This window comes from Oryctolagus cuniculus, chromosome 5 (genome assembly GCF_964237555.1).
Source record: "Oryctolagus cuniculus chromosome 5, mOryCun1.1, whole genome shotgun sequence".
Lineage (NCBI taxonomy): Eukaryota > Metazoa > Chordata > Mammalia > Lagomorpha > Leporidae > Oryctolagus > Oryctolagus cuniculus.
Genome location: NC_091436.1, coordinates 153,693,115 through 153,717,973, shown reverse-complemented (window position 1 = coordinate 153,717,973; position 24,859 = coordinate 153,693,115). Strand labels below are relative to the sequence as shown.

The 24,859-nt window shown below is 45.9% G+C and overlaps 2 protein-coding genes across 16 annotated transcripts; one reads left to right on the top strand and one right to left on the bottom strand.

Annotated features, from left to right (window-relative positions):
- The first annotated feature begins 667 nt into the window (after positions 1–667).
- Positions 668–7,648, top strand: LOC100347828 (zinc finger protein with KRAB and SCAN domains 4). 2 transcript variants are annotated; one of them, XM_070074346.1, is made up of 5 exons: positions 668–927; positions 2,672–2,819; positions 4,339–4,421; positions 5,334–5,457; positions 6,380–7,648. In XM_070074346.1, exons 1-5 carry the CDS (start codon positions 847–849, stop codon positions 7,240–7,242), a joined length of 1,299 nt encoding a protein of 432 aa, XP_069930447.1. In that variant the 5' UTR covers positions 668–846; the 3' UTR covers positions 7,243–7,648. The 2 variants fall into 2 exon arrangements, with proteins under 2 accessions (XP_069930447.1, XP_008260663.1); XM_008262441.4 differs by having other exon boundaries at positions 668–1,386.
- LOC100341617 (zinc finger protein with KRAB and SCAN domains 8) lies at positions 2,532–24,683 on the bottom strand. 14 transcript variants are annotated; one of them, XM_070074363.1, is made up of 6 exons: positions 24,530–24,683; positions 21,985–22,856; positions 21,800–21,891; positions 16,526–16,633; positions 4,257–11,495; positions 2,532–2,882 (listed from the first exon to the last, which is right to left on the bottom strand). In XM_070074363.1, the coding sequence occupies exon 2, from the start codon at positions 22,797–22,799 to the stop codon at positions 21,993–21,995; it is 807 nt and encodes a 268-aa protein (XP_069930464.1). In that variant the 5' UTR covers positions 22,800–22,856; positions 24,530–24,683; the 3' UTR covers positions 2,532–2,882; positions 4,257–11,495; positions 16,526–16,633; positions 21,800–21,891; positions 21,985–21,992. The 14 variants fall into 14 exon arrangements, with proteins under 14 accessions (XP_069930464.1, XP_069930460.1, XP_069930461.1 ...); XM_070074359.1 differs by having other exon boundaries at positions 4,257–4,372; positions 11,343–11,495; positions 21,800–22,856; positions 24,576–24,673; XM_070074360.1 differs by having other exon boundaries at positions 24,576–24,673.
- Positions 24,684–24,859: the final 176 nt, after the last annotated feature.

The window sequence follows — 24,859 nt, the reverse complement described above, 5'->3', positions numbered from 1 at the left end:
TGTGAGCTTAGCTGTCTGATAGGAGGTCATGGAAGGTGGACACTTCGGGGCAGGAAGGGATCTCGCTCTACTTTTGCCAGATAAATGGTTAAAGTAACAGAATGGCTACTTTGGCAGTTTAGTGCCTATAATGTATTCAGGTTTAGGGGAGGTGAGAACCAGAGAAGCTGGTGGACAGGGCTTTCTTTCAGTTAGTTCGGCCTAGAAGAGGAGGAATGAAAACAGCCCATGCAGGAGGGAGAAGGGAGCAGTCACCGCCCTCCCTCAGCACGTGGCTGGTGATGGGTTCCACTAGTTTGATGTTTAGGAGAGAAACTGATGGTCCTCCTGCCGAAGTTCTCAGGGCTCTGTGGAAATCCTGCTTTCTGGATGAATTTTAGGGTCAGTGTTTGCCTTTGGGTTAGTCAAGCTTTGCAACAGAAAGCATGCGTGTGTGTGTGTGTGTGTGTGTGTGTGTGTGTGTTGTGTGTTGGGGGGGTGGGGGAGCGATGCATAGACAATCCTTCCAGGATTTAAAGAGCCATGCGTATTTCTTAGGATCCAGGGCCTGTCATCCTTTCTTCCCCTGACTACCCTTCCTTGGAGCGGAAGTAAGGACAGGATCGCTAAGGGGTTAATTCAGAGGAAACCACAGAGAGCAAGTTCCTAGAGAGCCCAGGAAGTGGCCTTGGTTCCCACCGAGGCTTCCTGCGCCCCAGCCTCAACTTCTCCTCCTAGAGAACATTCTTGTTCTCCCTGAGGACTTCCTTTGAAATTATTTATTGTGGGGTTCAGGGTGAGGTGCAAAGGAGGACGCTGCCAAAGCACGCTCAGCGCTGCGCGTCCGGGGTGTCCTGGACCCTTGGCATGACAGCAGGGGGCCACCTGCAGCTCTCCTGGCTAGCGGCGATTGAGGACTCCTCTGAAGATACACAGCTCGCAGCTAGAGTGAGGCCCTTAGTAGTCTCTGGGCTCAGGATGGCTAACAATCCGAGAGAAAACGCAGGCTCGGACGCCCAGTCTGCCGAGGACCAGACAGGGCTCCTGACTGTGAAGGTAGAAAAGGAGGAAGCGTTCGCGGTGGCGGCGGCGGCGGCGGCGAGCGCACCTGGCAGCCCCGCTCCGGGCCCCGAACGATCCCGCCAGCGCTTTCGAGGCTTTCGGTACCCAGAAGCCGCGGGTCCCCGCGAGGCGCTGAGCCGGCTCCGGGAGCTCTGCCGACAGTGGCTGCGGCCCGACCTGCACAGCAAGGAGCAGATCCTGGAGCTGCTGGTGCTGGAGCAGTTCCTGACCATCCTGCCCGGGGACCTGCAGCGCTGGGTGCGCAAGCAGCGCCCAGAGAGCGGGGAGGAGGTCGTGGCGCTGTTGGAGTATTTGGAGAGGCAGCTGGAGGAGCCGCCGCCGCAGGTAGAAAGAGCAGGTTTAGTATCTGAGCGCTGCGGTCTGTGTCTTCCAGAAACCTCCAGATCCAGTGGAGGGCGTTACTCTCCCCGTCTCCTTTTGTGCTGTGAACCTCCCTGGCAGTAGGTGAAGGCCCTCCCCTTTCTCAGAGGAATGTTTTTAAGTACAAAGGAAGATTCAGAGGGTTCCAAAAGAACTGAATGCTATTGGAATTCTGGGGGTTAAAGTACTACGTTTGTCATAAAATGATACATGTGCTTTTTACTTAGAGCACTAAATAAAACCTAGGGACAGGGCCAATGCCTGGTGATTTCAAAGTGGCAGTGCGTGTGAGTGACATTGACCGTATGTGCCTGGCTGTAATGTGATGTGAAAACACCTGTGGTTCCTATTGGTGCCAGAGTCCTGGGCACTGCTTATGCCACACTGGTTTTCTGCTTTCATTCATAATCAAAGGAAAAATAATGGTTTTTTCCTATCAGATTCATGGACCACTTGGGAAGGAGTCCATGGGCCATTGGTTACAAACCTCAGGGAGAAGCTGGGTCCATTTGGAACCTCCATCTCCTCTCCTATTTAATGAGGCAGTCTCCCTGGCATCTTCCTGTGTCCTTTGCACTTTCCCTCAGAGGTCATTGGCCCAAGACTTCCAACCAGTGGCCTGGAGTCCAAGATTCTTGACTTGGCACTATTGCACCTGAGCCCTGAGACAGTGAACAGTCATGTCAAATCTCGTAGCTTTGATCTTTGTATAGGACATGAGAAATTCTTAGCTGTACACGTGGAGAAATATCTTGAAAAGTATAATTTAACTATAAATGTCCTGGGAAGAAAATGAAGACATGTCATGTACTGGACAGACTTCACATACTGTGACCTCACTGGTCCCAACAAACCTTAGGCTAGAAATTATTATTCTCATTTTTTCAGAGAAGATATTAGTATTCTGTGAGAATTTATCAGCAATTTCCAAACAGTTGTCATAGAAGCACAACTGTATGTGATGAGGGAGTGTAGACTAATGGTTAAGAGCATGGGCTGGGGAGTCCTCCTCCTGAGCTGTCATCCTAGCATTGCCACTTTTTAGCTGGGTGACTTGTGCAAGCAGCCTAACCTCTACCCTAGTTTGCCCATCACAAAAATCTAGTAACTGACATGTGTGTTGTCTGTATTGAATGAGTTAATATTCATAAAATTTTAGCAGTAGTGCCTGGAAAATACAAAGCATTGCACAAAGAAAGCATGACAGAAGTGTTTGTTGAATAAATAAAAATAAATGAATGACTTCTAGGTCCCAGCTGGTGACCAGGGGCAAGAACCACTCTGTTGCAAGATGGTCCTGTTGACACCAGCTCAGGGGTTACAAAGCAGCCAGTTCCAGCAGATAAAGTTCCTGCTCAAACATGAATCTCTGGAACCCCAGCCCTCACAAAACAGAGGTGAGTGTTATCTTCTGGACTGTTTGAATTCTGCAGACTTCATCCAGTTCCATTGAGGCATCCCTGAAAAGACATATCCATTAACAGTTACTTTGTGTGTTCATCACTGATTGACTGTACTCAAGACTAAAACAGAAATTTCAAACAGTAGTGGAAAAAAACTCTTCTCCCAAAAGATGGACATAGTAAATAAGACTTATTGAAATTGGTATCTGAAAAGAATTGTTTTTAACAGCACAGTGGTTTCCACTCATTTAATATAAATTGATGGAGGCCTCCTCTGTAGTAGCCAGTGTTGTCAGCACTAGGGATAGAGCCAGCTGTAAGAATTCTTTCTCCAATTGAGCTTACATTCTGGTAGGGAGGATACAAATAAATTTGTAATAGAATTATAGGGACCTGCTTTATGGTGCAGTGAGTTAAACCCCCACATGCAATGCCAGCATCCCATATGTGTGCTGGTTCAAGTCCTGGCTGCTCTACTTCCAATCCAGCTCCCTGCTAATGCACCTGGGAAAGCAGCAGAAGATGGTGCTAGTACTTGGGCCTCTGCATCCACGTGGAATACCTGGTTGGAGTTCCAGGCTCCTGGCTTCAGCCTGGCCAAGCCCTGGCTGTTGTGGCCATTTGGATAGTGAACCAGTGGATGGAAGATCTCTTTGTCTCCCCCCAACTCCTTCAACAAAACTCTGCCTCTCAAGTTTTTTTTTTTAAATAAAGAAAGAATTACAGATATTAGTAAGTACTACGAAGAAAATAAGGCAGGATTTGTAAACTCAGCCAGAATATTCCAGAAAAAATAGGGCTGCTATAAATAAAGAATCTGAAACTAGAAGAGGGTGAACATCAGTCAACTACAGTCCTTGTTCTACATCTGCAGTGAACATTTGGGCAGATTCCTGAAACGTGCAACTTTTGGACATGCTATCCAACACAGTCTTCCTTTTCCAACCAAGACCCTGCCTAAATCAGCTTATTTTCACCCCTTGCAGAGTTTACTTCTGATAGAGAAATATGCAGTTCCCCTCTACTTCTTTCTTGGATCTGAGCAAGTTCTATAAAAACAGACTCCAACTTCTTCCTTTATGAGCCCAACTTCACTGGACCCCTTTTAGTCTTTCCAAACACAAAAGCACCCTAACAGGTACTGTAGACATTCTAACTAAACACAACAACAGCCACATAAGGCCAACAAAAACCCAAAACCCACAACATCCCTCTTTAGTCCCCATCTTCCAGCAAATTTCGGACTGAAATATCTGAAAACGAAAAGCTTTGTTTCTATGTTGCTTTTATTTCACCATTCCTACCAAGGATTCTGCCCATGGGTTTTCCGTACCTGCCAGGACTCCTTAGGCCCTAGGACTGGAGATGGTAGGGATCAGGCATTTTGGAAAGGAACACAACTCCATAAATTTCATGGCAAAATTTACTAACCCAGTTTTTGAAACTTGGATCCCACAAAACAGGGAGGCTGCATTCTAGGGTAGATCTCATGCAGAGCTTCTTTCCTTCTTAGTTCTCCAGGTTCCTGAGCTTGCCCAGGGAGGAAGCTGCGGAGAAGACAAGGTGGTAGGCGCCAGGCTCACTCCAGAGTCCCAGGTGAGCCGGAGTCTGCCTTTTTCCCCACCCCCAACAGCCCACAGCCTATACCCTTCACTGCTGTTAGGATTCCTGTTAGATTCCCCCTTCCCCAGTTCTGCTTCGTGCCTATGCTAGAAATGTAGGATTTGAGCTTTCTCATCTATCCCTAAGTTGCTTATCATTTTCTGCCTTCAATTTGGTACCCACTTCGATTTCCCTGTTTTCTGCAGTAAGGGCTCTCTGTGCTTCTCAGATCTTTCCCACCCCTTCTTTTAGGTCAGCCCCTTTATCAGTGACATTTTATTTTTCAGTGAGGGAAATCCAGCAAATGCAAATTGAAGGTTTTGTTGTGATGGTGGATTTGTTTGTTAGAGTACAATGCACTGTGCTATTGGTGAGTGATACAAAGACCTGGCCTCTGCCCTTAAAGAACTTACACTTGAAAGGATAAATAAAATGTGTATTTCTAGTCAAAAATTATTCATGCTACAATCTGAACCATCTTTATTTAACCTAGATTTTAATATCTTACTCAGTCTTTCATATTCTGCTTAAAGATCTCAGTGTTAGAGGCTCTGTAATATTTTTCCCCCTCATCTCAGACTTACACGTCATTGTATTTTAAAAATCATTCATGTAAATGAGCCCCACACCCATTTTGTCAAAGCACACTCCAAATCTTTTTTGAAGGGTTTAAATGGTTTTGCCACAATGACACTGTTCACTTTCTGTTTAGATGTTTCTGTGAAAGTATTTCTCCTAATGTATGTAGCATTTCTTTCGTTTTGTGATAAAGATGTTATTGAGATATGGTTAAGTTGGCTCTTTTTTAAAGAGCCCCTTTAAAAGGTATATTCATTCTCTGCCTGTACCCCATTTTGGTAATGATTATGGGCAAAAAGAACCAGATGCCATTACTTACTGTTCTAGGGGTTTCTGAAAATGGAAGATGTGGCCCAGACTGCCTCCCCTGGGTGGAAACAGCTAAATTCATCTCAGATGCACCTCTGCAGAGATGAAATCCAGGAGAACTGTGACAGCCTACTTCCCCCGGGTAAGGCTGCTGGGTAGTGATCTCTCTGAAGGCATCTCGGTTTTTGTTGTGCATTAAAACCCATTGGACTGTTAGAAACTGGAGTAAGTGTGGATTCAGTACTGCCATTTCTGAACCCCTGTTGCTGACTAGTTGTGTAACTTGTTCCTAAACCATTCTGATCCCTGTTTCTTCTCCACTCTGCAGGGCCTTGGTCAGTTTAAGTGACATGAAGTAGGGACAGCCCTTAGAATGGGCCTGGCTTATCCTATGTGCCCTCTAAGTGGACAATGATGTTCAGGAGAAAGCCTGACAGACCACCACAGGAAAAGAGCCAGGCAGTGTGAGAGATGAAAGAGATCTCAGGAATTAGCTACATACCCTGACCTTAAAGAGTTGAAGGAGCAGAGGCATGGAAGATTGCCTGACTTGTCTGAGGTCACATAGCTTGTTGGAAGCTCATAACTCCCAGTGCCAGTGCTGGTTCTGTTTGGAGATCCTGCCTTTGCCAAGAATACGAGCCAAGATGACAGCCTGTACCATTGATCACTGCCTATTTCTGAGTCCCCACTCTCACAGTCTCTTACAGAATTCATGCTCTATCATCTGCTGCTCAGATTTTTAGTATCTAATACTAGGTGTACGGTGCTGTCTTACTATCCTTAGAGCTGAGACTCCCCCACTGTATCCCCGGCACAGCCCTTTAATCTCACCTCTTTTCTTTTACTCTAGCCATTTCCACTTTGTGCCCTTCTTCTGATGTCCCCATTTCCATTTCAGATCTCCCTGGGACCCCTGTTCCCCACTTTATACTCATCGTGATTGTGCACTTAAAGCCTTATCCTTGACCTGTGTGTAGACCTCTGTCATGCTTGCCCCATAACTCATCACAGCGCTTTCCTCCATGGCAGTGCAGAACTAACGGTGGGCATTGTTGTTCCAGGTGCTGACACACAGACCAAGGTCAGGGACTTGCCTCCAGCCGAGCCACATGCAGAACAGGAGCCCGGCCAGACACCAGGGCACCTGGGTGGTGACACTGCCCAGATTACCACAGGTGCACAAGCTGGTGAGCTGGAGGGCAGGCTGCAGAGAAAGCCGAGAAATGCCTCAGGGAGGAGGCAGCACATTTGCCTTGAATGTGGGAAGAGTTTTGCTCAGAGTTCAGGCCTGACTAAGCACAGGAGAATCCACACTGGAGAGAAACCCTACGAATGTGAAGACTGTGGGAAGACCTTCATTGGGAGCTCTGCCCTCATTATTCACCAGAGGGTCCATACTGGGGAGAAGCCATATGAGTGTGAGGAATGCGGCAAGGTCTTCAGTCACAGTTCAAACCTTATCAAGCACCAGAGAACCCACACTGGGGAGAAGCCCTACGAGTGTGAGGATTGTGGGAAAACCTTCAGCCAAAGCTGCAGCCTTCTTGAACATCATAAAATTCACACAGGGGAGAAGCCATACCAGTGCAACCTGTGCGGCAAAGCTTTTAGGCGGAATTCCCATCTCCTAAGACATCAGAGGATCCATGGTGATAAAAGCAATCAGAAACCTGAGCATGGGGAGGCCTGGGAATGCCAGAGTCGGGTGGAAGGCCAGTGGGAAAATGTTGAAACTCCTGTGTCTTACAAATGCAGTGAGTGTGAAAGAAGTTTTACATGGAATAGAAGCCTCCTTGAACATCAAAAAATCCACACTGGTGAGAAGCCCTATCAGTGTGACATGTGTGGAAAAGGCTTCACCCGAACCTCATACCTTGTTCAACATCAGCGAAGCCATGTAGGGAAGAGAATTCCATCGCAGTGATCCATGCTGTGCGTGACACAGTAGGTGCTCATTCCTCATGGAGCTGAGGCCACGCTGGGGCCCAGTCCATCCTGACTACAAAGTGTGGTCTGGGGCTTTATTTACCACCACACACCATTATGTGTTAGAAAATATGGGCTGATGGGGCCGGCACCGTGGCGTAGCAGGTGAGCCCACCACCTGCAGTGCCAGCATCCCATATGGGTGCCCGGTTTGAGTCCCGGCTACTCCACTTCCAATCCAGCTCTCTGCTATGGCCTGGGAAAGCAGTGGAAGATGGCCCAAGTGCTTGGGCCCCTGCCATTGCAGCCATCTGGGGGGTGAACCAGATGGAAGACCCCTCTCTCTCTCTGCCTTTGCCTCTCTGTAACTCTTTCAAATAAATAAAACTTTAAAAATATATATATATGGGGGCTGAGATGCAGTATCTTCTGTTCCCTGCAACATGATTGGGAAAATACTCATTTGATAAGGAAGCCATGGAGTATTGTCTGGAAGAGGAAGCGCCTGAAACAGTTTTTTATTACTCACTGAACTTAAATTGCCTTCCAGAGTAGCTAAGTGCCCTCAGCCAATATTTGTGTCTCCTCAGTGGATAGCTCTGGTGTGGGAGTCTGCTGCTCTTACCATTCTTTTTGCCTATAATGAATCCTTCAAAAGTATTTTGCTCCTCATTGTGCCTTGCATATAGGTGCTATTAAACATTTACTCAATGTTTCAGTAAATGACCTGCAGAGCTCAGAAAAATCTTTGTCTAGATTTCTGAAGAATTCCTAAGGTCATTTGTATTTTTGTTTGGGGTTCTAGATTCTGGCTCAATCTAGTGTGTGTGTGTGTGTGTGCCAAGTACACAGAATTTCCAGAGGTGGGGAAAACATATTTCTTCACTAGGACAGCATTTATAATACAAATGCCTTACACAGCATCCCTATCATTAAACCATTGTTAGACTTGCTCAAACTCCAGACTTCAGTCAATGTCAACTCTCTAAGTTCACATTACTTTTGCTATTTATTAAGGGAAAACCTTTCACATTCAGGTAAATGGTAATCAGTTTTTAAGTCAGATCAGACATTATGAATTTTAATGTTATTTCTGTAATGCTTTACATTTTGTTTCTCACCTTTTGCTTATCTTGGGCCTGATGAATTACTAAGATATTGGGGCCAGCGCTGTGGTGTAGCAGGTAAAGCTGCCACCTGCAGTGCCAGCATCCCATGTGGGCGTCGGCTCAAGTCCTGGCTGCTCCACTTCTGATCCAGCTCTCTGCTGTGGCCTGGGAAAGCAGTAGAGGATGGCCCATAGTCCTTGGGCCCCTGCAACCATGTGGGATACCTGGAAGAAGCTCCTGGCTTCAGATTGGCACAGCTCTGACTGTTGCGGCCAATTGGGGAGTGAACCAGTGGACGGAAGACTTCTCTCTCTCTCCCCTCTCTGTGTAACTCATTCAAGTAAATAAATAAATCTTTTTTTAAAAAAAGAAGATACAATTGTGAGAGTTAATCATAAGAAATAAGAATTTTGTGATATCCATCCACTGCTTTGACTTGTACTCTTCTAAGACTGATATCTTCTTCCCTGGTGCTTGAGTATATATCATGTTTCTCGTGTTGCCAGATTGTGTCATGAATGAATTTGCTCTAAAGAAATCCTTGTTTTTTTTTTTTGTTTTTTTTGTTTTTTTTTTTTTTTAATTTTTGACAGGCAGAGTGGACAGTGAGAGAGAGAGACAGAGAGAGAAAGGTCTTCCTTTGCCGTTGGTTCACCCTCCAATGGCCGCTGCTGCAGCCGGCGCACCGCGCTGATCCGATGGCAGGAGCCAGGAGCCAGGTGCTTTTCCTGGTCTCCCATGGGGTGCAGGGCCCAAGCACCTGGGCCATCCTCCACTGCACTCCCTGGCCATAGCAGAGAGCTGGCCTGGAAGAGGGGCAACCGGGACAGAATCCGGCGCCCCGACCGGGACTAGAACCCGGTGTACCGGCGCCGCAAGGTGGAGGATTAGCCTATTGAGCCATGGCGCCGGCTAACTTGTTTTATTCTATCACCAGCTTAGTGGTGTTGTGCATTTCAGACTACCTGTTCTGGATTCTCACTCTCATTACGGACTTGCCAAATTGTAGTCCTCTACTTTTATTAATTCCCCTATTCAGTTCAACCTAATTTAAAATCTCCTTTCCAAAGTTCTGTAGTTTCTCTACTCAATCTTTTCTAGCCTTTTCAAATTCTTTTAAACTAATCTTATTTTCGTTATCTCTGTAAAGTTCACCATTTCCTTTTCTCTCCTTTAATCTTTACTTTTCCTAAATATTTGCTAATAGCTTGGTCTTAAACACTAAAACTCATTAGGAAATGGTTACTCTGCTTTTTCTTTGCTGCAGTTTCTGACAGTACATAAAGAGATGCATGTGAAAACTTTTTACAAGCTAGAAAGCATTATACAAATACAACTCACTGATATTAACAAGACTACTCTGTCTCCTTTCTGTTCTGAGTCTGAAAGTCTTAAAAGAAAAGTAGCGGAAAAATGCTTTTGAGTGCCTACTATGCTATAATAGCATAGCATAAAAGGGATAAAGCCTCTACCCATACATGTATGTGCATGTATGTATATGCACGTGTGCATCTGTTCTTGGGCTTAGGCTTTTTGTATAAGGTTGCTAAGATTTTTACACAAATAGGGCAGTGCCTATGACTGGTAAACTGAGGGCTGTAGTTCACAAGAGAGGAACAGTCACCCTCAGCTAGATGACCTGTTATCATGTGGACATGGTAACACGTTAGAGAGATAAAAAGAGTCACACCAACTCTGTCAGGATTGGTAAAAGGCAAGTCTGAAAAGTACATTGGAGGGGCCGTCCTTTCCACAGCAAGGTTAAACTTTAATCAGTGAGTACCAGGGAGGCATTGAGATTTTATTATCAAACTATTATGCAATTATTTGACAGTATTGTGTAATTTCAAATAAAATCATTTTGCTGATAGTCTTTTGGACATCCCACTTTTGTGTAAAACCAGGGTGTGTTTGTAAATAAGTGAATTATAAAATAGATTTATCTGTAGCTTACTTATAAGACTATCCATGGGAGATGGTGCTGTGGCGCAGTGGGTTAAAGCCCTGGCCTGAAGCGCCAGCATCCCATGTGGGCGCTGGTTTGAGTCCCAGCTGCTCCACTTCTGATCCAGCTCTCTGCTGTGACCTGGGAGAGCAATGGAGGATGGCCCAAGTCCTTGGGCCCCTGCACCTGTGTGGGAGACCTGGAAGAAGCTCCTGGCTCCTGGCTCCTGGTTTCAGCCAGTTAAAGCCCTGGTCATTTCAGTCATCTGGGGAGTGAACCAGTGGAAGATCTCTATCTCTCCTTTACCCTTGTACTCTGCCTTTCAAATAAAGAAAGCTTATTTTTTTAAGTGAACATATGCTTTTTCTTTTTACTGGTGATGCTTAATGTGAAAAAGTCCTTTGCTACACCTATATGATGTATTTACTGAGTTTCATTTCTGTTGTGTGTCCTCTGATGTTGGGTAGGAAATCTCTACAGCAGTCTCTTATATTTAAGACTCCTGTGCAAAATGACCTTGCTTAAGTTTAATGAGACTTGAGCTCACTCCAAGGCCTCCTACACTGAAGACAGACAGAAGGGTTCGTGATGGCTGACAAGATCACTGCAGGACCTGAGTTTTGCCATAGTCTCTACTCTGACAAAACTCCCCTCCAGATGACCTCCTTGTTGTTTACTGGGACTTGGGTTTGCAGTGAAGGAACATCAAGACTGAGAACACTCACTGGGTTTCGTTCAGTTTGGTCACAGCAGTATTTAAGCAGGGGTTTGCTTGATTAGGAAGAGGTATTTTCAGAACAACAACTTTTCTACTCACTTTGCAATGAAAGTCTACTTCTTTTAGTGCAGTCACTGAGGTTGAGAATTGTGAACAACCTGAATAGAGGTTTCCAATTCTCAGAACATTTTGAGAGACTGAATTTCAGAGAAAATCCCTCCAGATGGCTCAGGTCCCTTTATCAGCAGTACTTGACTTAGTGTGAGGTAGGGTTGGTTGTGCTTTTTAAAGGGGCTTCCTAATCCCTCTCTCTCTCACTCACTCACTTGTGTAAACTAATCAGAAACCCATGGACTCTTCCAGTGTGGATCCCCTGCGGAATGTTCCCATCTAGACTCTTGGGCATCATCCTGCGTTGGAATTCTTCTGGAAAACTCTGCTTTCAAATGGGCTTCTTATTTAAGGCCAGGAGTCACCATCTGAAAACACAAGTTGATCATACAATTAGCATCCTTCTCCTAGAACTAGTGAGAGGGATTCAAAGGTAACATAGCCAGTAACCCACAGAGAGAAACAGCTCTTTAATACAAAAGACCTAAGTAAGAATACATAATTGATAAGTTTATTTTGGTGTAAGAAAGTTTTAAAATTTATGCATGATATTTTCATGATATACATTTTTCATGAATACCCACTGTATACACAGATTTCAAAAATTTTGCACCAAAATAAACATCTCTTTAATCCCACTTTCCATGGACATCCTAAAGTATCTTCATGTTTTCTTCTTTCTGCTTTCTTTGGGTCTATTTTCCTATTCTTTCTTTTTAAAAAATTCTCAAAATGGAAATTTAAAGTGTTACATATTTTCAGCTTTCCTTAATATAGTCTTATATTTTGAAAGGAAATAATTTACCTAAAGAGCTATATAAAGTACAACTAACATGGTAGATCTCGATTAATGGTGGCTAATTATCATTAAAGTAATACAAAAGTAAAATACAAGGAAGAAAATAGGAAAGAGACTCAATAATTATTCAAGGTCTCTTGTAAACATAATAACATAGAAAGCAGCAGATGAAATAAGAGGTCATTATATACACAAGACATCCTACTATTTACTTGGAGACATTATAAAATCTCAAAGTTGGAATAAAGGGGCCAGTGCTGTGGTACAGCGGGTTAACGCCCTGGCCCGCAGTACTAACATCCCATATGGGCGCTGGTTCAAAACCTGGCTGCTCCTCTTCTGATCCAGCTCTCTGCTATGGCCTGGGAAAGCAGTGGAAGATGGCCCAAGTCCTTGGACCCCTGCACCCCTGTGGGGAACTGGAAGAAGCTCCTGGCTTTGGATTGGCACAGCTACAGCTGTTGGCAGCCAATTGGGGAGTGAACCAGCAGATGGAAGACCTCTCTCTCTCTCTCTCTGCCTCTCCTCTCTCTGTGTAACTCTGACTTTCAAATAAATAAATAAATCTTTAAAAAAAAAAAAAAAAAAAGAAGAAGTTAGAAGTGATACCAGAGAATATCTGGTCATCTCCTGGATTTAAAATTGAAAATTAGCATTAGCCTTGGTATTACAGTTATTTACAGAAAAAGACAAACTGAAATCAAGTACCCTTGAATCGAACCTTAAGAGTTTTACTAGTACAATACATTGTTTTTTTGTTTTTTTAAAGACTGATTTGTTTGGACTGGCATTGCGGCATAGCAGGTTAAGCTGCTGCTTACAATGCCAGTATCCCACATGGGCACCAATTCGAGTCTAGGTTGCTCCACTTATTTTTTATTTTTATTTTATTTTTGACAGGCAGAGTGGACAGTGAGAGAGAAAGATATAGAGAGAAAGGTCTTCCTTTTGCCGTTGGTTCACTCTCCAATGGCCACCGCGGCTGGCGCGCTGCGGCCGGCGCACCGTGCTGATCCGATGGTAGGAGCCAGGTACTTATCCTGGTCTCCCATGGGGTGCAGGGCCCAAGGACTTGGGCCATCCTCCACTGTACTCCCTGGCCACAGCAGAGAGCTGGCCTGGAAGAGGGGCAACCGGGACAGAATCCGGCGCCCCGACCGGGACTAGAACCTGGTGTGCCGGCGCCGCAAGGCGGAGGATTCGCCTAGTGAGCCACGGCACTGGCCGGTTGCTCCGATTTCGATCTAGCTCCCTGCTAATGTACCTGGGGAAGAAGCAGAAAATGGCCCAAATCCTTGAGCATGTGCACCCATGTGGGAGACCCAGATGGAGTTCTAGGCTCCTGGTTTTGGCATGGCCCAGCCCCAGCTGTTGTAGCCGTTTGGAGAGTGAACCAGCAGACAGAAGATCTTTCCCATTCTGTTTCTCCCTCTCTCTGTGTAACTTTTCATTTATTTGTTTGTTTGTTTGTTTGAGAGAAAGAGTGAGAGCTCTTCCATCTGCAAGTTCTCTCCCCCAAATGGCTGCAAGGAAGCCAAGAGCCAAGAGCTTCAACTGAGTCTCCCACATGGGTGTAGGGGCCCAAGCACAGGTCCATCTTTTGCTGCTTTCCCAGGCATATTAGCAGAGAGCTGGACTGGGAGTGGAGCAGCCAGGACATGAATCAGCACCCACTGGGATGCTAACATTGACAGCAGCAGCTTAATCTGCTACACCACAATGCTGATCCCCCCATGTTGGCTCTTAAAGCCCATGAACATAACCTTCCCATTAAAACTCTCATAATACAGCATAGTGGTTAAAAGAACAGGTTACCAACCTGACTTTTAGCTTTTTAGTTCCTGACACTACCATTTCCAAGCTTTGTGATCTTAGGAAAGTTATTTAATATTTCTGTTCCCAAGGTTTTTTCCACTGTAAATGAGAAATAGTATCTATCTTATAACATTGTTTTTCATTGAGAAAACTACATAAAAGATATTCATAAAAAGTCACAGCATAGGGGCCAGCACTGTGGCACAGTAGCTTAGGCATCCACCTGCAGCGCTGGCATCCCATATGAGTGCCATTCATGTCCCTGCTGCTCCTCTTCTGATCCAGCTCTCTACTATGGCCTGGGAAAGTAGTAGAAGACGGCCCAAGTGCTTGGGCCCCTGCACCCATGTGGGAGACCTGGAAGAAGCTCCTGGCTCCTGGCTTCAGCTCAGCTCTGGCTGTTGTGACCATTTGGGTTGTGAACCAGTGATGGACGATCTCTCTCTCTCTGACTGTAACTCTACCTTTTAAATAAACAAATAAAATCTTTAAAAAAGAAAAATAAAGAAAGAAAGAAAAGAAAACACCAGCAAACAGAAGCTGAGGCTGCAGGCCAGCCCGAAACATATCCTTGAGCTTCAGGAATTAAAAAAAAAAAAAAAGTCCTAGCATAGAAAGCATGCCATGAATATTGTCTATCATAGTGGGAATACTTTGTGAATTTTGTTGTAAAAATTATTTCTGCCCACTATATAAATAGCAAACTTAGCTTCTTGACTTGTTTTGGCTAACAAAATATAAGTGGACATGATAGATGCCTAAAAAGCCATCACAAGGACCTACCATTGTTTTTCTATTGCAATAAGAACAGCACATCCATAAGGTAGGACTATTTCTGTGGTCTAGATCCTAGAATGCAGAGAATGCTTTGTAGAGCTGCAACTGACCCACAATTGACAGACAATATAAATAAAAGCCAGACTTTGTTATTATAAGCCACAGAAATGTAGGAGGTTGGTAATTATCTAATAAAAAGCCAACTGATCCTGATTAGCCCAAGCTGACTTGTAGAATCTCAAGTCCTCTCACTGCACTAGAGGCTGCAGAGAATCCATAAGGAGTCACACATAATCCTTGCAAAGAACTCATTATCCAATGAGCAGGACAATGGAGACAAATACAAAGCAAAATAGAAGGTAACTGTCCTAAGAAAGAAATAATGTGGTCTATGGGACATTGAAGAAAGGAAGAATTGGAAGTGGATAACAGAATGAAAGTGTATTTGTTTAGAAATCAGACATCAATAGAGCTCAATCTAAGACATTTCAATGAATTGGGAAACTACCAAGTAAAACTTATTTTAAACATCTTCTAGAGTAGTCTCTTTCATAGTTTTTAATAGTGAACTTTATAATCCCAACTAAGCACCCTAACTGTGGTAAGGATCCAAAGATTTTCCCCTGAGGAATAAACTGTCTTTACAAGAAATTCAACTACCACTATTGTTCATACTGGAGCATGTTGGCCTGAAGTATGAGCAAGAGTAAAGGGGACCTGCTCATGTGTCTATCCCCTAAATCATTATTAAAGGGATCCGAGGTGGCTACACAGAACATGTGACCACAAAACCTTATTAGAGAATTCAGCTGTAAACCTCAAGCCAATATTTGTCTAATGCTTGCTTAAAGTATCTGAAATTAGAGGGAAGCTTCATAACACTTTTAATTTCATGTAAAGCAAGATTATCAAAGCAAAATCCTAAACATACTCTCTTAACCAAAATGCTTCAGTGAGTTAGAAATTTCATGGGAGAACTAACTACATCTCACAGCATGGATCAATTTCACTTAGTGTTGAAAGAAATAAGCCAGATACAAAAGGGTACATGATGTACATGGTTCAATAAAAGGAAAAGATTGATAAACTGGACTCTCTTAAAATCAAAAGTTGATGTCCATCAAAGGACACAGAAAGGGAATAAAAACACTAGCTACAGAGTTGGAGGTGGTATTTACATTTCTTGTGAAAAGGGCTCATGTTCAGAATATGTAAATAATTCCTACAGTATGTATAAAAATTCAGTTAGGAACTATTCAAAAAACACCAAATGACCAAAAAGCAAGCAGTAATTTAATCTATACTGTTCAAGAGATGTTGTCTCATCTCTCAAGGTTACCAACTGCATAAACAAGGCTAAGAAGTAGCCAGACTAAAAGAGCTACCATGTGCTTGTAGTACTGGCCATCCAGGAAGACATGTAAAAGAGCAAAATGCCTCTTCCAAAAATGGTACACTGAGTTACAATGTAAACTGCATTTCTTACTGCACAAAGTGTTTGGAAAACACTGGCCTAAAGAATGTTTCACACTTAGCATAAAAAGCAATTTCTTGGTGTCATGACAAAATATTCTCGGGTGTATGTATTCTACGGTCAGCCACTGAAAACGTCCTTCTCTTCCCTCACATGGGTGTGCTTCCCATATGCTCCTCCTGCTGTGCCTTCCTTCTCTCTTCTTTCCCATGTGGTTGAAGAAGTCATCGTTTTCTCCAAGATTTCATTCTCTCCAAAACCTTTTCAGCAGTTTCATGAGTTTCATGCAACATGCTCTATAGAGCCACTAGTGGCTTCCTCACTGAAATTACAGTTTCTATTGACTCTTTTCTCCCCATTCCCAAATAAACTCTAAGGCCCCTGTGAGTAGGGTGCTTTCTTCATTTAAACAAGACCCAACCAAAACCAAATTAATACCTTAAAATAAATATCTTAAACTGAGCTCCAAAGGACTAGCCATTTATATACATGTGTCCTGGCCCTCTAACACTAAATTCTTCAGAAGCACTCACTGGTGAATATTTACAGCTGTGTTGGTTTGGGGTGGGATGTGGTAACGCTGCAGTGGTGATCCCAGAAGGACATTCTTCCCTTGAAGACTCTGCCCACAAACCTCCATCCTAGACAAACCAAGATAGCTAGGGTTAATAAGACAAACAAACCTTAAAGATAACTGTCGCTCCCCCTCTTCGTGGAGGAACGACACAGGACCCTGCGCTGTTCTTTCGCCTGCTCGGCCCTCCCCGGGTTTGCTGCTGGTTCTTCCCGGGTTGGCTACTATCTGTCGCTCCCCCTCTTCGTGGAGGAACGACACAGGACCCTGCGCTGTTCTTTTGTCTGCTCGGCCCTCCCCGAGTTTGCTGCTGGTTCTTCCCGGGTTGGCTACTATCCCTTCCACCTCCGTGGAAGGGCAGTTCCCCCTGGCCACATTCCCCACTTCCGCAGGGGAGCGGCACACTGCCGGCCGGCTCTTCTCGGGGGCTGCACAGGTGTTCCTTCAGCTAGATGTTCCCCTTAGACGTTCCCCGTGCATGCCGTCTCTCTCCTCCTTTATAGTCCTCCTCCGCCAATCCCAACTCGGCTGCCCACACGCAGAGTACGCTGCTCTCCTCCAATCAGTAGCAAGTCCTACAGTTTATTGGTTGAACTGGAGGCAGCTGTGCGGAAGCTGTTTACCTCTCTCCCAGCGCCATATTGTGGGAGAGCAGATGCATAGAATAAGTCTTAATTCCAGTAACTCAGTCTAGTCCGGTTTGCTCCCCACAGATCCCCCTTTCTTTTTATTTTTGGCGTTGATACGCGCCTGTCTTCGGTGTCCCGCGGCACACACTCTGCTCTACTTGCTAGAGTTGCCACAGGTTCTTACAAGTCCTATCAATCAGGCAAACCGAATCCGGGTCCTCTCTTCACCATGTTGTGAGGAGGTTTTTAGGCGCTGATGCGTGCCTGTGTTCGGTGACCTGCGGCTCACACTCTGGTCGAGCCGCCTGCTGGCGCTTACCGCCTTAATCAGGCAGACCGACTCCAAGCTTTCTCATTGCCGTATTGTGGGGGAGACTTATTAGTGTTGGTTCGTGCCTATCTTCGGTGACCTGCAGCTCATACTCTGGTCGAGCTTCTTGCTGGTGCTTACCGCCTTAATCAGGCAGACCGAATCCAAGCCTCCTAATTGTTGTATTGTGGGGAGGCCTTACTGATGTTAATTCGTGCCTGTCTTCGGTGACCTGCGGCGCATAAGCTGCTAGCCGCCCGCAGGTGCTCATCGCCTCAATCAGGCAGACCGAATCCAAGCTTTCTCATTGCCATGTTGAGGGGAGGCCTTTCTATTTCTCTATTTCTCTATCTCCGGGCATTCCTATTTCTCCCATTTTACTTCTATCTTCCAGCATTCCTATTTCTCTCACTTTACTTCTAAATTTCTATTTCTCTTATCCCTGCAGCTTCCCGGCACCTCGCCCTGCCGGCAGGCTCCGCCCCGAGGCTATTTCTCGGCGGCTTTCCGGCTGAGCCGCTTCAGCCCGCGTCTCTCTCATCTGCGCTGCTTCCCGGCTTTGCGCGGCTTGGCTTCGCGCGCTCCGCGGTCTCCACGCCCTTCGCGTCTGCACCACGGCCTCGCGCCAGCCCCGTTCCCTATCTACTTGTGCCCCGCACGCTCTCTCTGCGCGCGGCAGCCTCCACGAGTCACACAGCGTAGCTTACGTGTCCGCCACTAGCATTCAATCTAAGTTCCCCGGGCTAGCCTGGCGAATTCAACCCAGCTTACGTCTCCGCCCCACGGTTTGGCTTCCCGTCCTTTGCTCCCCGGGCTAATCAGACGGATCCCAACCAGGCTTACGTTTCAGCTTCTGGTTTCAACTTTTCGCCCCCTATTCCCGGGCTAACTTGAGAATCCCAAAGTGGCTTTCGTTTCAGCCTCGGCCTGCCCCCCGCAGCTTCAATTTCCCTAACACTTTTCTCTACCCGGTATGTTTCCCTAAGTTTTCTTCCAACAATATTCCTCCCTCATTTCTCCTGGCCTCTCCCCACAGTCCGTATCCAAGTCTAAGTTTCTTATAGGTTTCACTTTCACTTTCAACCTGTAGTCCGTATCTGAGTCTAAGTTTCTTCTTGCTTTCACTTTAAATCCTAACTTCTTTCCCACAGTCCGTATCCGAGTCCAAGCCTCCTCCAGGTTTCACTTTCGCTTTCAATCTCCTAGCTTCCCCGCCATAGTCCGCATCCGAGTCTATGAAAGCTTTCACTTTCGCTTTCAATCCTAACTTCTTTCCCACAGTCCATATCCGAGTCTATGCCTAGGCTTTCAATAGCTTCTTCCGGCACCTAGGCTCTTTGCTAGTCTCTCTCTCCGGTATTTTCCACTTCTTCCCATTTCTTCTCTCCTAGGTCTCCTATCCGTCCTAGGTTTCCTAATCCGAGTCACGGCACCATTATGTCGCTCCCCCTCTTCGTGGAGGAATGACACAAGACCCTGCCTAGGCTTCATATCCGAGTCACGGCACCATTATGTCGCTCCCCCTCCTCGTGGAGGAACGACACAGGACCCTGCGCTGTTCTTTCGCCTGCTCGGCCCTCCCCGGGTTTGCTGCTGGTTCTTCCCGGGTTGGCTACTATCTGTCGCTCCCCCTCTTCGTGGAGGAACGACACAGGACCCTGCGCTGTTCTTTTGTCTGCTCGGCCCTCCCCGAGTTTGCTGCTGGTTCTTCCCGGGTTGGCTACTATCCCTTCCACCTCCGTGGAAGGGCAGTTCCCCCTGGCCACATTCCCCACTTCCGCAGGGGAGCGGCACACTGCCGGCCGGCTCTTCTCGGGGGCTGCACAGGTGTTCCTTCAGCTAGATGTTCCCCTTAGACGTTCCCCGTGCATGCCGTCTCTCTCCTCCTTTATAGTCCTCCTCCGCCAATCCCAACTCGGCTGCCCACACGCAGAGTACGCTGCTCTCCTCCAATCAGTAGCAAGTCCTACAGTTTATTGGTTGAACTGGAGGCAGCTGTGCGGAAGCTGTTTACTTCTCTCCCAGCGCCATATTGTGGGAGAGCAGATGCATAGAATAAGTCTTAATTCCAGTAACTCAGTCTAGTCCGGTTTGCTCCCCACAGATAACAGTGTAGAAATGAGGTGACAGGGAAGATCAAGGAGAAAATCAAAGTCTCCCTCAGTCGCCAAAGGCAGAAAGAAGCACTGCAAAGTAATTCACACTTTCAACCTAGCCAAGAAAATTGCCTGGTGCTTCATGGAGGGTTTCTGCCTGTAAGTGTATGCTTTGCTTCTTCAAACATGCGCCACTCCATGAGGTTTTACTTCCCCAAATTGAACTCCAGAAACATAACCTTCCCTGCCTTCAACCCTCACTTCCTGGGGAGGGTGGTGGGTACTACCCTAATCCCACGGTCTTCATAAGACACTTTTTAAAATGCCGTGACTTCACTGCCTATTGGCCACAAGTTATCTCAGGGGTCATGGAGCCCAGTGTGTTACAGCTGATCTGCTTGAAGTGAGGACAGAAAACCTGAGGGAAATCGTGCATCCCTTTGCAGTAAAAGTCCCGTTCTGAGAAATGTACACATTTTTACCTTCCCAGGCAATGTTCTATTCATAATGTGGACCACAGCAATCTGCGATTTCTATCCATTTGGTGTTCATCTTAAAACAAGTTAAGTTTCAGGGATCAAAAGAATTTCAAGTCTGTTACCAAGGTGTGAAAAATCATAGTTAAAACAGAAAAATTATTTTCAAAGTAATCTGAAAGCCCAGATTTCTCTCTTGAAAAAAATTTTTTTTTTGACAGAGTGGACAGTGAGAGAGAGAAAGAAAGAAAGGTCTTCCTTTGCCGTTGGTTCACCCTCCAATGGCCGCCACGCTGATCCGATGGCAGGAGCCAGGTGCTTCTCCTGGTCTCCCATGGGGTGCAGGGCCCAAGCACTTGGGCCATCCTCCACTGCACTCCCAGGCCACAGCAGAAAGCTGGCCTGGAAGAGGGGCAACCAGGACAGAATCCGGCACCCCGACCGGGACTAGAATCCGGTGTGCTGCCGCCGCAAGGGGGAGGATTAGCCTAGTGAGCCACGGCGCCGGCCAACTCTCTTGAATTTCATCTGCAGATATAGGGGTTGAGGATTAGGGTTAAGAAGTAAGGCTATAATTTAGGCTATGGTCCCGGGTCCAGGGCACAGCTCTACAGGAATTCCCACAGATGTAGTAAAAACATTTTTTCCAAACTTAACTCATTAACTTTCTATCATCTCTTAAATCTAGGCTCTCCTGGCTAATAATAGGTTTCAAGTATCACTTTTTTTTTTTTGACAGGCAGAGTGGACAGTGAGAGAGAGAGACAGAGAGAAAGGTAGGTTTTCAAGTATCACTTTGTCACTTAAATAAACCCTTGAAAGTCATTCTAAAATCAATGTCAACGCCCACTCAGGCACAGCTCCCAGGAGCGTCATATTCTGAGTCTTTGCATATTCCACTACAAAGGAGAAACACTGAACGCAAGGGTCAGAAGTCAGAGACACCTGCAGTTTCTTGGAAGATTTTCTGGTTTTGTTGTTGTTGTTCATGAACCTCAGTCAAGTTCAGAGGCTTATTTATTAACCCATAAGTCAAAAAGCCTGGGAAACTGCTAACTAAGCAAGAACAATCTTGAAGAATTATCTATTAGGATTCTTATCCTGTATTCTTGTATCAGAGATCATGTATCTTCCGCCAAAGGGCACTAATTCTGTTAATCATGGCTAAACGCATAGTGCTACATCAAAGGCAAAGAAAGATCACGCATTGTACTTCTAGATTCAATGACGATATGTGCTCCCTATCTAACCAATCACCATTGCTTCCAACTTCAAAATTTATGTTTCATCTATAAAACTGGAAGCAGCAAAATACCAATAAAAAGTCTGCATATAAGAAATATAAAAACAATGCTTAAATTAGTTGTTTTCTCTGACTAAACCAATACAAACTACACTATGATATAATTTTCTTTCATTTCCATTTTATTTAAAAGATGGAGAGGTGGAGACAGACAGCAGACAGAGGGGGATCTTCCATCTGCTTGGTTAACTCCCCAAACCCTCAACAGCCAGGGCTGGGCCAGGTCAAAGCCAAGAAGCCAATCCAGATCTCCAACATGGGTGCCAGGGATCCAAATATTTGTACCTTCAAGGGTGCCCATCAGCAGTAATCTAGAATTGGAAGCAGAGACAGGACCAGGAACAGACACTCCAATACAGGATGTGGGAGTCCAACCAGCATCTTAACTGCCCCGGTATGTAATTTTTAAATGTCCTTACCTTATGAGTTGTAAAACTTCATTCTGAGAAGTAGATGTGATTTCAGGGCCTTAGTCTAAGTCACTTTTCAGTGACTTTTCACATCAACATTCCTAGAGACAAAGTACCGATACATTTAAACTGTCACCATCCTCTTCTTTTATACTAAAATCTGATGCAATAAGAGGCCTGGGGAATATCCTCACCACATAAGTCACTGATATTTTCCTTTGGCGTGTATTTTCTGATGTTTAGTGAGATTAGAGCTTCCACGAAAAGCTTTCCCACACTCGTTACACTCATACGGTTTCTCTCCAGTATGAACTCTCTGATGATGAATTAGGGTTGAGATCTGGCTGAATGCTTTGCTACACTCCCCACACTCATAGGGCTTTTCTCCAGAGTGGATCCGCTGGTGATTAATCAGGGCTGAGTTCACATAGAAGGCCTTCCCACACTCCTTACACTCATACGGCTTCTCTCCTGTGTGGATTCTCTGGTGCTTGATGAGCGCTGAGCTGACGCTGAAAGCCTTCCCACAGTCATGACACGTGTACGGCTTCTCCCCAGTATGGATTCTCTGGTGTTTAATCAGGTCTGAGCTCACACTAAATGCTCTGCCACATTCATTACATTCATAGGGTTTCTCTCCATTGTGGATTCTCTGGTGTATAATCAGGTGTGCTCTCACACTAAAGGCCTTCTTACACTTGTTACAAGTGTAGGGCTTCTCCCCAGTGTGGATTCGTTCATGCACAGTGAGGGTTGAGCGCACACTGAAGGCCTTTCCACAGTGATCACACTCGTAGGGCTTCTCGCCAGTGTGGATTCTCCGATGTCGAAGGAGGCCCGAGCTCTGGGCAAATTTCTTTCCACACTCACTGCATCTATACTGTTTTTCTTCTGTGGGGCTGCCCTCCGGCTTCTCTAACTGATCCTCATACTCAGAGACTTTTCCACACTCAGGTATCTGTAAAGTATCCTCATTATACATGCCATGAACCTTGTGGTACGGATGCATCCTTGGAAAATCTTCCCTTTAGAGCTGACACCTTATTCACACCTCTGGCCTTGATTCCTGAAATAATAAATAGACTTTTTAAATGGACGTTACTCCCAGCTGCTAAAGTAATGTATTGTGATGCAGACTTAGCGAGGGCTCTCCAACATGTTTGGTAATCCCAGCACACACCAATCATATGGCAGCCACATCAAATGTTTTCATTCAGCCTGTACCATGATACATCACAGAGCTACTGGAATGAATACCTGACCCAAATGGCTATTTAAATGTAGCCTCCGGGTCCGCATTGAGGCATAGGGGTTAAAGCCACCGCTTGCAGTGCCAGCATCCTATATGGGCACTGGTTCGAGTCCCAGCTGCTCCACTTCTGATCCAGCTCTCTGCTATGGCCTGGGAAAGAAGTAGAAGATGGCCCAAGTGCTTAAGCCCCCTGCACCGACGTGGGAAACACAGAAGAAGCTCCTGGCTCCAGAGAAGCTAAGCCCTGGCCATTGTGGCCATTTGGGGAGTGAACCAGAGGATGGAAGACCTCTTTCTCTCTTTGCCTCTGTAACTTTGCCTTTCAAATAAGATAAATACATCTTTTTTAAAAAAGTATCCTCTATAAAGGTATCTAAAACAGAATCTGGGATATAAAAATAACAGAATTTCTACCTCGAAAGACTTCATACTTAACTAAATTGGAAAATAAGGCAGAAATTGAAGAATCACAGATATAGATGGAATACAGAATTAGATAAGAAAAAAGGAACAGAAGCTCAATCAGAAATTTGGAAAAACGACAGTATCATTGACAGGTATGTTTTACCACCCACAGAAGTCCACACTGCTGGAGCTGGAAGAGACACAGCGGACAGCGGAAGCTCTGCCCCTTGCAATGCCATTATTATTGCAAGCAGCTGCTGTCGCTATGATACTCTGTATCTTAGCAACAGGGCTGTTCCGTCACCTCTGCAAGTGTGACAAAGTACATCCTTCCCGTCTCTAAAGGCAAAAGGGTCCCATCAGCCCATCCCATCTTCAAAGCTCAGATTAAGGTGTGAAGAACATAGCCGATGGCTGACACTCTCTGAGCCTCTAGCAACGAACCCCAATGTTGCTACCTAACTGGTTAAAACTTTTGCTCCAAACTCAAAATTACACTAATTATCCCTCTCTGCCTTTTTCCATTCAACAAACTGGCTCAACAGCGATCAGCTGACATTTTGCACTCTTGAGAATGGCACTTCGCCTCTGTGGTCACCCACCCTCCAACCTAGAACTTCATATAATGCTGACAACAAGTCTAACCCCAATCGCGCAACATCCCACCCCACTCCATGCCCCCCCCCCCAAAGCTCGCAGAGAGCTGGGGCCACAGGGCTAAGAGAAAATACGGTTGTAGTCTTCCACCCTGCCCCCAGAAAGTCAGCCCTGTCTGCAGCAGAGCCTTCCGGTCCTCGAGGCTCATCCAAGGCCCGGGGGCACTGGACCCTGGACGCCGGCCTGGAGACGCTCTCGCCGCAGGTCGCGGGCTCTCAGGGAAGTCGGTTCAGCCAGGCGCAGCGAGAGAAAGGAAGGGATGGAGGAAGCGGGAGGAGAAAGGGCAGCAGGGAACAAGAGGGAGAGAGCAAGGGTCGGAGTGCGAGAGAGCAGGCGGAAAGGAGGGGGCTGGGAAGGGAGGGAAATAGCGGAGCTGAGGCGACCTGCTTAGAACGCGCTTTCTCCCTTCCTCCAAGACTGCTCACCTCGGGGCTCCCACAAAACCTAGGCCAAAGTCACGAGGAAACTCACCGGCAGCACCGCGACTACACGAAACCCACCGAACAACTGCAGGCAGCCGGCGGCCTAGAGCGGGCGACTTCCGCAGACTCCCGCCCCCGGCAGCTGCCGAGCCGCTCTAGGATCCTGGAGGCCTCCCTCTCAGTGGTCGGCGAGCTGACGCGTCTAGAAGAGGCATCAAGAGCAGAGGAGACTCTCCAATACCTCTGATACTTCCCTCCTTCGAGTCTGAGGATAAGCACTCGCAGGAAGCCCAACAAGATGGTTTTAAAGCACTTGATATATGTTTTTGTATT

What these genes read in the sequence shown, in the direction of transcription:
- LOC100347828 (XM_008262441.4), top strand. Translation starts at nt 847, where the DNA reads ATGACAGCAGGGGGCCACCTGCAGCTCTCCTGGCTAGCGGCGATTGAG. An exon ending in TGGAGGAGCCGCCGCCGCAG is followed by an intron (nt 1,387 to 2,671) that starts GTAGAAAGAGCA and finishes AATGACTTCTAG; the next exon opens with GTCCCAGCTGGTGACCAGGG. An exon ending in GGCTCACTCCAGAGTCCCAG is followed by an intron (nt 4,422 to 5,333) that starts GTGAGCCGGAGT and finishes TTACTGTTCTAG; the next exon opens with GGGTTTCTGAAAATGGAAGA.
- LOC100341617 (XM_070074356.1), bottom strand. Translation starts at nt 22,799, where the DNA reads ATGCATCCGTACCACAAGGTTCATGGCATGTATAATGAGGATACTTTA.